The sequence below is a fragment of the Cygnus atratus genome, chromosome 6, assembly GCF_013377495.2.
Source record: "Cygnus atratus isolate AKBS03 ecotype Queensland, Australia chromosome 6, CAtr_DNAZoo_HiC_assembly, whole genome shotgun sequence".
Classification (NCBI taxonomy): domain Eukaryota; kingdom Metazoa; phylum Chordata; class Aves; order Anseriformes; family Anatidae; genus Cygnus; species Cygnus atratus.
Window position 1 is genome coordinate 7,536,949 of NC_066367.1, and position 12,407 is coordinate 7,549,355.

General features: G+C 38.2%; 1 protein-coding gene across 3 annotated transcripts in view; it reads right to left on the minus strand.

Annotated features, from left to right (window-relative positions):
* ERBB4 (erb-b2 receptor tyrosine kinase 4) overlaps positions 1–12,407 on the minus strand; it is a 574,171-nt gene that overhangs the window by 121,067 nt on the left and 440,697 nt on the right. For all 3 annotated transcript variants that reach the window (XM_050711632.1, XM_050711633.1, XM_050711631.1), the window contains one exon: positions 12,215–12,289. In XM_050711632.1, the coding sequence (XP_050567589.1) occupies positions 12,215–12,289 (75 nt within the window). The remainder of the gene's footprint in view (positions 1–12,214; positions 12,290–12,407) is intronic.

Here is a 12,407-nt window from a genome sequence, read left to right on the forward strand (position 1 = left end):
AAACATACAAGATAAACAACCAGAGTGAGAAGCAAATTTGAGTATGTTTTAAGAGCTTCTCTGCTGTGCAGCACTTCTCTGGCAGCCCTCTACAACCGCAATTGCTCACAAAACAGTGCTCCTCAGGGCAGGAAGAATTCATCTACTATTCTTCACATCAAGATGTGCTCTGCTTTATATTTTTTCTTTTCCAAGAACAAGACTCACTTCTCCCTTTCCCCGTCTAATCCAAGGATGTTTAAACACTGAGCAAAATGTTACCTCTTACATGCAGATTAGCTTTTATCTTGTTTAAACACAAATTGTAACAGCTGATCTCAGGATGACTACCAATCCGACATTTAAATGTAGATATTAAAATCTAGATATGGGCTAAACGTATTCCATCATACCATCAACTAGCTGTAGTTAAACACTGGTGCCAGGTAGCTTTACCCACGACTTTTCAACATGAGCACAATGTTGTAGTCCCCACCTAGGTCCATTCAGTAGTTGCTCGTTTCTAGATCACTCAAATCATGTGATTCAGAATTTTCACCGCCTTTTCCAGCTGAGAGCCATTGTTCTTAGCCACGTACAGAACAGATGTGCCACTGATCAAGATGTCTTGTTGAGAGCAACTGAGCTATAAGGATGCATCAAAACGTTTAATGCAGTGAGTGACATAATTTTCTGAAGGCTTGTGCATATTTTGGTTATCAGAAAGTGTTTGCTGAAATGACAGTTAAACAAGACAAGTAAATATATCGTGTCTATTCCTTGAATTGTTAAAGTATAGTTAAAGTATATCCTACTCAATTTTCAGTGTGTTTTTATTTTATTTAAGCAAAGATAGGATTCCTTATTTCACTCAGCAAAATAAATGGTGGAAAAATAAAAATTGAGGATAGCTTTTAAAATGAATTCGGGCTAGAATTCTAAACATTAATGTGTACTGAGAATAATTTTTTGACATCTTTATTATCCTTAAGCACATACAGTGCACACTGGATTTCTTTAAAACTAGTTTTAAATCCAAATGGTGATTTAAATAATTTAGGAGAACAACGATGTTCCTATTTTCACCTTAAGTTACTAAGAACTCTGTTTTACCTCCCTGTTAATATAGCTGACTGGGAATAAATACTGAGATCGCTCTAACTGCAGTATTAATACAGAGGCTTTTTGTGGGCTTCTCTCTCCATATAACTGAAAGTCTACCTGACATTTCTTGCATCCCTGATATTTTCAGGCTGAGATTTTTCTCTTTTGCAACAACAACAACAGAAAAGGAATGCTATTGTTAGGAACTTGCACGGTGACTTTGTTTTGAGGCTTGTGCTTTAAGTAAACGGATTAACGTTCCTTGTAAAATATGCCAAGTCAGGTCCCATATAATGTGGATTGATTTATCTGTGACAGAAAGCCAGTTAAATCCACTGGACTGGACTCACAGGTGAAGCCAGTTCATCAAGTAAAAGAACAATCCTCTTTATAAACTTGTCATATTTCCCATTTTCATTGCAAAGAGTAATATTTTGCTTCAAATAAAGAAAACCAGACCTGTAATGACCATGGGCACTGATGGACTGCTCTGAAACTAAAACCATGAACATTAGCTTAAGGAGTCTCTCTCTGCATAAAGCATTCCTGTTAGAGGCAATAAACTCAGGCTGCAGCACACAGGCTTCTCTGCAACCGGTTGTAGTCAACAGGTTCTACAATTATTTCTGTGTGCACGCAATTATTAATAAGAACACATGCTTTTCTCAAAGAAGCATAAGGTGCATTCTCCTGTATATGTTGAGAGACCAGTCTGTCTGACAGCACTGCTTTCTGTTCACAAACCATCGAAGCCAAAAGCACCACAGAGCTGAAGCCAAACACACCACACAGCTTGGGGAGCTGAGAAATACAATGTGTTACATCAGTAGGTAGCCAAACTTTCAACAGGGGCTGGCCAGGTCAGACAGAGAATAGAAATCTTAGCACAAATTTGGCCACTGAAACCAGGCAGGAACAACTCCTTCACTGTGCAACTGGCATTCAGGGCAGATTTTATCATGTTTGCATCATGGTTACATTTTGGTACCTATTGTATGTTCTAGCAGTCACAGGAGGCCCATTACCTTCACCCTACACCTGTACAACTTTTCAAGCAGACAGCCAAACTCAAGCCTTGATAAGCTCAATTTATCTCAACCTGCTTTCAGTTTTGCTTCACTAGTGACAGTACAGAGGAGTGAATACTGCAGGCAGCACTAACAGCAATTCATTAGCATTTTAGGTGACAGTTTGATTCAGTCTTGTGTGCTCTTTCATCTTTACACATAACAAACAATCACAGAGGTGTCTGCTCACACAAATATGTGGGAAACAATGTGTGGAAAAAAAAATCTGATCCCTGAGGACAGGCACTCATGATGAATTAGTCATTCACTACTTTATTCTCTACAATATCTGGAACCCATTCCAGACATCAGGGGAAATTCATTTCAGTTGGGTGGTAACTCAAACTGTAAACAACAGAGACCAAAAAGAAACATTTGAGAGTATTTTAACTAACAAAGAGAAGTAAACCCATACGAATACCGTGCTCTTATTTTTCCTCAACACTTTCCAAATTCCACTGGTAAGTGGAGTTCCAGGTGAACCTTAGGTGTAATTGAGCCATTCAATACATGAAATACCCAAATCCATACATGACTAAGTGAAATTTTGCTTGTAAGACTGCAGTGGTCTTTCAGAAGATTTAAGGAGCACAGCACAGTTTCAATACGTATTTAGCTGAGTGGTTGTGCACAGCAGACTCTTTCTTGTTTTGCTTTGAATCATCTGGGGCAGTGTTTGCTTGCTCAAGCTCCAGGAATTTTCATGGCAGTGAACTTTTAAGGACTGTATTTGGGGATCAAGTCTGAGATTCCGTCATTGCTTGCCTCTCTCTGAAGTCTTTATGACTTCATGTTTCTCAGAGTCTGCTCATTAAAGACAGCCCCAACTCCCACCAGGCCATTTCTGGTCCAGCTGTGCATCTACACTTCTCTGAGCAAGCCTCTTCAACATGAGTGAGCAGACTAAGGTAGTACTAAGTTCAGCACTGAACACTGGCAGAGGGGGAAAAAAGCCAAAACAAAATGGGACATGATAAACTGATGAGAACAGAACTGTCACGCTGTGTTCCTGATCTTCAAGCATCCTGTCATATCCAATCACTTGTTCTGTGATAAATGGAGAGCTTACATGGGTTTCAGCTGAGTTATTTTTAACAAGGGGTGGCACTAGATCATCTTTGGGACCTATGTTTAAGATTAAAGTTAAAGAGTGCACGAAGATTTGTAGGTTCCTTTTTTAACTGTGGAAATTTGCACCCATATATTGCGCATGTATTACATATATAAAGGACAAAGACTTTCCTTTGAAGTCTAAAGCAAAATACTAACACTTGATTCCACATTGGCATACATGTTCTCTCGTATTTGAGGCATAAGTGCCTCAAAAATGGCCATGTTCCTGCTGTTAACTTGAACATGTATTTTAGCCTCTCCTCATTAGAGTTTCTAAATATGCAAAATTTATCTTTGTGGAGCATAGGAGGGAATAAATGCGGCCAGTGCTCATAAATATCAAGCAAAATCCAAGGTAGATAAAGATCAGGGCATAAGGAATTTTTATTTGAATATTCCTGATGCTGCTTTGGGATTTATAACTGTAATATTACAAGGATACTATCATGTCTGCTTAAATGCCCTACATAAATTACATCAATCGTTGGAAAATCCCATTTGATTATGAGGAAAAAATGGTAGAAGAAAACTGAGATCCTCATTTTGACACAAGGCTTAAACAGGACTCCCGCCCCCACCCCCCCAGCAGGATATATAATATACCAGTCCTCTCCAGGAGTTCTTACACTGTCAAGAGGAACAAAGATAAACAAGTAAAACCTGCAACTCCTCTTACTTCTAGTCATCATCACACTACTAGCATTTCCCTACAGACCGCTCCAAAAAAAAAAAAAGTTCAGCTTAGAAGCTCCAAGCCCACCCACCTTCACTTATCTGCTCCGTTTGCACAGCCACCCAAAGGAATCTATTTCACTTCACTGTCTGTAAAGGCTGTTAAGGGAAACCAGTCTGTGAATATTATCCCTACCTTCTATTCTCAGCCCTACCAGTGATTTTTGTGTCCATGTACACAGCAACCTCCTATCATCCTGATAGTCACAGATGTGACTTGATTAGAAAAACAGCTTGTGTCCATGGTGAGGATACTGCTGAGCGTAACCTAGACTCTGAAACAGCTGTTTTATTATGATTAGTTTGCAGTACAGTATGGCCCACATAAAGGCCAATGATGATTTAGCACAACAGCTCTGCTTTCTCCCAGATTTCACTACAATATAACATTGCAGAATTTATTACAGATACCACCTTACCTATGCATCTTCCAAATATTTAAAATACTTCTCTTCCAATAGCTGTTAAATGCTCTGAATAGAGCACACCAGCATCTGGGGAAAAAGTGAAACACATGAACACTCAGAATCCTGTACAAGATGCACAGAAACCTGCATGTCACTAACGCTGCTTTTGAATGCTTCTCAACTAAAGGTGTTTTTTTGCAAGGTACTGACCAGAAACAAGAGCACATAGAAACCATGTTGCAGAAACAACTGAAGAACACCACATCATTGTTTACGTGAAACAATTTCATGGCATTAAGATTTCATTAAAATTTACATCAGACTGGAAAACAGGGTCAAGTTTTTTTTGTTTGTTTGTTTGTTTTGACAAAAGTATAGTCATCCCAAAAGAAAGCTTCACTTTTGTAAGTTACATATAAACTAAAAATAATCCATTATCTAGATACTGTGCTTCCTAAACTTCATGTTACCAAAGATGCTACAAAGCATCTATTCCAGGAAAAGTGGGGAAAGATGTTAAGAAGAGAAAGAAAAAAAAGGGAGGGGGGGGGAGGAATGGGAAGTTTGTACTGCAAAAAAGTATTAGATGCTTAGTACCTTGCTAGCATCTAAGGCTTAGAAAACCTGATAGAGATAAAAATGTGAAGATCTCCTTTATCTATGTTATTAATGCCAAAAATTAGTCATGGAAAACAACTTGCTTTCAGTTGTACCACACTAAATAAAAATGCTGAAACACTAGCATGTAAAAACCCTACTGCTAACTTTATTCAAAATAAACGCATGGTTGAAGTGAAAAGTCACAATGCAAAAGAGCTCAGTCAAACAATTAAGATCTCAATCAATTTCTCCCCTCCCCTAGCAAAGGTTAGTTTGAAAACTCAGAAGTCCTTTAACTGACCTAACTGCGAATCATCAAGAATATGGCCAGTACAACAGAAACCCTGTGCACAGTCATTTGGAGCTCTCATTCTGTGCCTCAAAGCTGACAAGAATCAAATCGAAGCATTCAGTAGCTAGATCTGCCAATACCAGCAATCAAAATTCAAAGAGGAACCCTGGGTGCTAGGCTTAGAACATGAGCCAAGAGATGATCAGAGCAGGAAGCTATCATCGCATATCTGCAACTGTCCTGTCACACGCTGTAAACAAGGACAGAAGGAACCAGTGAAATCCTCCACCCTGATACCCGCACAGCCTACAGGCTTGGCACAGATCGATTCTTTCCAACAGCACACACCTGCAAGGAAAAGCTCCAGTTTTGATTTTACAAGCCTAATGCTAGAAAATTGAATGCTACCAGGGAAAAATCACTCCAGGGATTAATAATCCTTATTAAAAATGCATTGTCATTTTGCTACTTTGAACACATCTGTCTTCAGATTTCAGCCATTTTGTTTTCTCACAGATTCCCTATCCTTTTCCCTCTGCTAGACTAGTGCCACTTGGTTTATCAAACCTGGAGAAAAGATGGCCATGAGGCAAGCTTACCGCTCTGCCAGGTCCTGAGGAGGGAAGCAACAGTTTCTGCTCCCTGGTGTCTGATGACAGGATGCGCAAGAACAGCACAAAGCTGCATCAGGGCTACTTCAGACCAGATACATGGAAAAAGTCCTTTAATCTGAGGTTTGTCAAATGCTGCAACAGGCTGTTCAAGAGACATTTGGACAATGCCCTCAGTAATGTGTTGTCATTTTCATTTCTGCACAAATGAACAAGATGGACTATGAGCTATCATCACTGACAAGTTATCCACTAGTTCTGATACAGCACTGGAAAAGCTGTTGCAAATTAACTGAGAAACAGAACATACACTTGTGTAAGAAAAAAAAGTGACATAAGTGACATAATTTGCAAACTTCTTTACCTACAAATTGTCACCTGCATTAAGTGCTCATTCCAAGAGGTACTTAACTGGTTTTAAATAGGCAATGGAAAAGTGTGCATGTGGGGGGAGTTCTTGCGAGATCACTTTATAGATACTAGAAAGGAATAAATCTACCCCAACTCAAATACAGACCCCCTCCTACAGTGGATTACATCGTAGGAATTACTAACTGATCTGAAGTAACACTATTAAGCAGACTTTCACTGTACGCATGCTTCCAACACAGGTACAGTGCCACCAGCATACTGTCCTAAAGAACCCCTACCAAGACTTTGCCATTTATTGCAAGAATTGCAGCTCCTTAATTACCTGATGGGTCACGGTGAGTAAGCCAGAATGCAGAGAATTAAGTCTTGGTGGACTCTGAACTGAAATACGTTTGTCATGTAAATTGTCTAAATATGAAAGAGCGACAAATCCTGCATTATGCAGGTAGATTGGAAGTAAGACCGCGAGCTTTAGTTCTGATTTATTATATATTAAATATTAATGATTTATTAAGAAACCATTCACTGAGGTTTAAACAACTCTACATCTTACATATTTCTAAAGCTCTACAAATGTATTTTTAATAATAGATAATTAATTTATAACAACATTAAATCTAAATTAAATCCTCATTTCAAGCCATAAAAGAAACCCACTGGAGAGTGGTGACATATATACTGTTGCTCTATAATAAGGTCACTTTTTCCCGATACCATTTTATTTCTCCATCATGTATTATTTGCGTAGCCAAACCAGTACAGACACGCCACACAAAGCTTACGTAGCTTGATGAGTACGAAAGGCAGTGACCTCTGCAATAGGACTGTGCGTTGTTTTCCATTCTAACAAACCATCTGCAATTTGGAGTTTCCTAAATGCTTGCCTTTCAACAGTGACCTATTTGGTCTAATATTTCTTATTTCTTCTGCTCTAAGTTTCAGCACAGTAATTTGCCCAGTTTTTAGAACAAAGACTCTTCTTATTTTAAATGTATTTTAAAATATATTTTGCAACTCATGCAACTCAAAGAGCACAAAAAACAAACAACCAAAAGAAACCCACTATGATATCACCACATCTGAAACAGACCAAATACATGTCACTGTACATTTCTGCAAGAAATCTGCTTGCTTTTTAAGACTGAATGGTGCACTTACGTTCTTTCAGAGCTCACCAGCTGAAGAAGACAAGTGCTGGGATGCACTGCATGATACAGTAAGGACTGCTGTACCTATATCCACAAAGTGATATGCTAAGACAACTTCTATACCCTCGCAGTAGCATTTCTGTTTGGCATGCACCACTATGCATTAACAAATTATTACTCAAACCCAGTAAACAGCTCTGCTGCTGAGAAACCTGAACTTGGGCAGCAACAATCTCAACAGGCAGCAAGAGTATTCCACTCATATACCACTACTTGTAGAACTACAACAAACACCAGATTTCTTGCCTTGTTCTATCTTGTGCAGTCTAAACAGGATCCTCAAACTACTGGAGCCACTGAACGGATTTTAAAAGGCATGTGCATAATGATAGTTGCCTCTGGTTCCTTCACACAGGGAGACTCAGACACATTCCTCCTAAAGCTCCAGGGAGTGAAATGCTATCATGACAATGAAGGTGCCCACAGCGAAGGTATGTTTGAAAACCACTTTAGTAGCAGCAGTTCTCACACAACACAGGGATTTCTCTATCCAACTGTCCCATATATATCAACTGTGAGCTCTATTTAACCCACAGAGACAGGACAAGAAACAGTATTGTTTCTAGTCTTGCTTCTTAAAAAAATAAAATATTTTAAATAAATTTAATATTAATATTAATATTTTAATAAATATAAAATACATTTTTTAAAAATATATAAATTCTTTCTTTAACTGCTCTGTTCTGATACAGCAGAGACCACCATGTTAGGAGTGTCTCAAGAGCAGCATCTTTTACCACTCAAGTTAAGTAATGCGGCTTAGTTCATACTCACAGATCCTATATTCCCTCTTATTTTATATAGAAATTCTCCTCCTCTTCCCCTCCAGAAGTTACTACGATTATTCTATAAAAATACAGAGCATATGGAATACTTTCCTCCAAGCAATGGAACAGAGCTCCATAAAAGCAATGAGCATTACCAGTTTATTAGAGGTGTTTCCCTTCCCCACCATCTAGGCAGAACGGCTGCAAAATTCTATTGAAGTCATACTGTGCATGGGTACAAAACAGCTATGAAAGGATTTGCCTGCATTACATAGGGTTTATTGTTAATTAGCTCTTGTACACACACAGAGTACATAAAAACAGGTGGTTTTTTTTGCTTAGGAAGTGATGATTTATTGAGAGAACGTCCTTTGTTGATACAAAGCTAGCATTAGGATTGCAATTTGAGTTAACACCTACACTTCATTTTATGTAACCATTTGACAATGGTGGTACTGGCTAATTAAGTTTGTTAGTTAAAAACAAAACGTGAAGTTATCTTAGGGCATAAATCAATAGAGACATCAGCTTACTTAGACCAGGGCCATTAAGGTGTTAGTTCTTTCCCATCATAACCACCACATGCTTCCCATTACGCCTTCAGATTTACAATCTCACACACACCAGAAAAAAAATAAAATTCACTCCTGCTTTGATAATCTCTTCCTACCTTTAAGTTCTATGAATTACAGAAGGATAAACACATTCGGAATTCATACTTTAAGTCAGAAACATTGTCCGCAGCCCAGCTTCAATAACCAAGTTAGATAATTTTCTGGATCTGGGGTGCACAGAAGAACCAACCTTATGTGAGCAACTACAGTCATTTTCTTAATGGATGGTAGAGCACTAACAGTTTTTCAGTCTTCCTTTTAGGCAATGGTTATCCAGCTCTTTGAGGCAGACTCCTCTTTTTGTTCTCTGCACTGCACTCACTGTGGCTCATGCTGTATCCAGAGCCTCTAACAACTATGCAATTCCACTCAAGAAACCTCTGAGTGCAACTGTCAGAAGGTATTGAATGGCATGTCATAATAGTGACGGGTGGGAAAAGAGGAGTGCTAACTCCTCTGGGCACCCTGGGAGATCCCAGCCTCCACCTGCTCCTTTTGTGCCACAAATGTGAGCAAAGGCTTTCCCTACCAAGAGCGTAACAACAGTTGGAATTTGCAACTAACCACAAGCAAATGATGCGCTTGGTTGCCCCACACTTCTGACCATGTACTGGTTCTCTTACAAAGACTTTTACTTATTCACAGTTTGCACATTTCCTGGCAGTTAAGAATAGGGTGAAAGCCTTTGTGATGAAAAACTTACACTGAAAGTAAATGCAGGTTCTCACAGGAAAAAATAAGAGCATGAGATCTGGCAAGTCACCTAACAGTTATCTGAGAAATCTGTCACGTTGTGTAGAGGAAATGAGGTCTAACAGCCCTTATAAATCGCACTAAGGTGGAAATAGGGAAATAAAAGGGTTTCTTCATCCTGTGAGCTGCACTCTACTGTAGGTAAGGGTTAAAAAATAAAAAGCTATGCAGGAAGACATGGAATAGCAAAAGTAAGGATTTTTTCCACAGCACATAAGGGACAAAACGTAAGCAGAAAAACTAAAGTTTCACCTGTCATTTGGAAACAGGCCATGTGATGCACACCTGATTAATCTTTATTAAACATGACAGTAAAAATTCCTCTGCTGTTTTACCATGCTCTTACAAGAGCCCTCAAGTCAATGGATCATGGCTAAACCAATTTGCAAAGTGCAAAACTGTAAAAGAAAAATGGAAGAAATTCTACTCAATGGGACACGGATGAAACTAATGATTAATTTTAAAGTCTGTTAGTCTAGGGAGGTCCCTAAACTTTTAAAGGGACCCAAAGAACGTTCCATTTAAGTAGAACATATCCGTTTTTGATTTACATCCCTTCAGTCATAATAAAAGGTATCACTTTTGCCAATGCAGTTTTGCCCATTTTCAGCCCAATCACAATGAATCATTTTCACCAAAAAAAAGTGTAAAATTTTACAGATCTAATAAATACAGAAGCGTTAAAGCCCTAAAACCTCCTTCACTGTTTCGAAAGGGAAAAATGCACACATACGAACATTTAATCACATTTACAGTGCACTAGTTTTCCTAAAATAAATTCAGCAAAGTCAAAACAAACGAAATCCATGAGATCTAAATGACCATTTGAGGGTCCCTCCCTTCTCATACTGAATCAAGCAGGAAATGCTTTGCTTGAGCAGAGTAAAACATTTGCTTTACTTCCACCTACTGAATCATTTGCTTTCCTACCTGGACAGTAGATTCAAAACAAAAAACAGAATTTGCACAATGTAAAATGCAAAACAAACACCGCCTGTTAACACATGGCTTCAGCCTGAAACCTTCTAAGTCAACACTTTCTTTAGTGTTGTGATATCGCATCCAAGGTCCCAGGGGCCAACGTAACATCCACTGTGATTAACAGGAGTCTTTCCCTTAACTTCAGCGATTGCTTGTGGCACCCACAAAGACTTCACTGCTACCTGACCATTTTCAGAACAAAGTTCTGGAGCTGTACCACAGGAATTAAACAGTGAATAAGGTCTCACTAGCTTTTGGGCTAACAGAGGAAGCTAGAGTGAGCAGACCATAACACTAAGTTACAAAAAAAGTTGTCTTTCTAGTATTAAGCCCTTAATATTCCTTCAAAAACTAATTGAAATCCAATTGATGAAATACATGTTGTTTATAAATTGATTACTAAAGTAACGAATGTCAGCATGGTCCTCGTTCCCTATAGTCTGTTACGCCCCTTAAACTTATACAACTAATAATATATTTTCTATATTTGTGCTTTGAGTAAAGTTGACAAAGTGAAGACGTTTAAAACTGATAGCAGGTTTTCAGTAACTCATACTCATTGAGTACATCTGAAAATGAGTCCCCCACAGAAGTATCTCGAACTAGACACCCCATAACAGAATGATTAAAAAAATACCATAATAGGAAAAAAAAACTTAAGTCTTCTTCCATTGCCTAATCATTGGTCTAAGAATTAAGTCAGAACTGATACCCATTTAATTACACAGGTATACCACCTGATAGCATTTACATTGTTTTTCAAGCCTAAACATGTTCTCCCTCAGCAGCTAGAAAACAGGTATCTTCACTTCACGTTAGGTATGAAACTAGAAAGGAAAAGTAACTTTAAAATCTTTTCTTAAAGAAAATAAAAACAAAATAAAATGCTCAATGAGATGAAGCTGACTGAAAGGATATATTTCTTATCTAATCCTAACTCATGACAGTAACCCCAAAGCCTGGAAGTCATACTACCCAGTTTGATTTTACAAATTAACAAACTCAATGGCCTTCACAAAAATTAATGTGGAATATAACTGCAGTGTTTTGGGATTCCTCTTGCATTAATTTGATTTGATCATCATTACTGGAAAACAAAATTGCTGCAAGGACAGGTTTTTTTTTTTATATATAACAGAAAATTGAAAAAAAAATCAAGACTTAGATAAATCGAGGGAGAAATTAAGTTTTGCTTAAACATTTATTTTTTCCCCCCACAGGAAAGTATGGAAGAAAAAGCTCTGTTAAGTTCTGTCTTTAAAAAATGCCAAACAGAAAAAAAAATCAACTTTAACCAGAGGTTTTCACTGTGTTTAACTTCTAGTAAACTTTCATCAAGAAACATGTATTTCTGCTTAAAATTCCAGAATTGGACAGTTTTTGCTTTAACCTCAGGAAAAAAAAAAAAAAAAAACATGCTAAGATAAACAGGTAAGATATTCAATTGGCTTTCAAATAGAGAAGCAAATTTGAATGTTCAGAGGCATAAATTACTTAAGAACACATTATATTCTTCCCATATTCCACATTTCTGAACAAACTGGATAGTGTAACGTTCCTATGGTAACTAGGGAAGGTCCTAGTGTACAAAAATGGAGAAGTGGTGGATGTTACCTAGCATGTTGTGGTAAAGTGGACTGTCGTGTCCATGGATAGTAAATGCAGTCATGACTAGCGGGACCTCTACACCTGCAGGCAATTACAGAACAAAAGACGTCATTTGCCATTCACAAGGACATGCACACGCATGCACCCTTGTCCACACGTGGAAGATGGAAGACACACAGGGAACGATCATTCAGCAAGT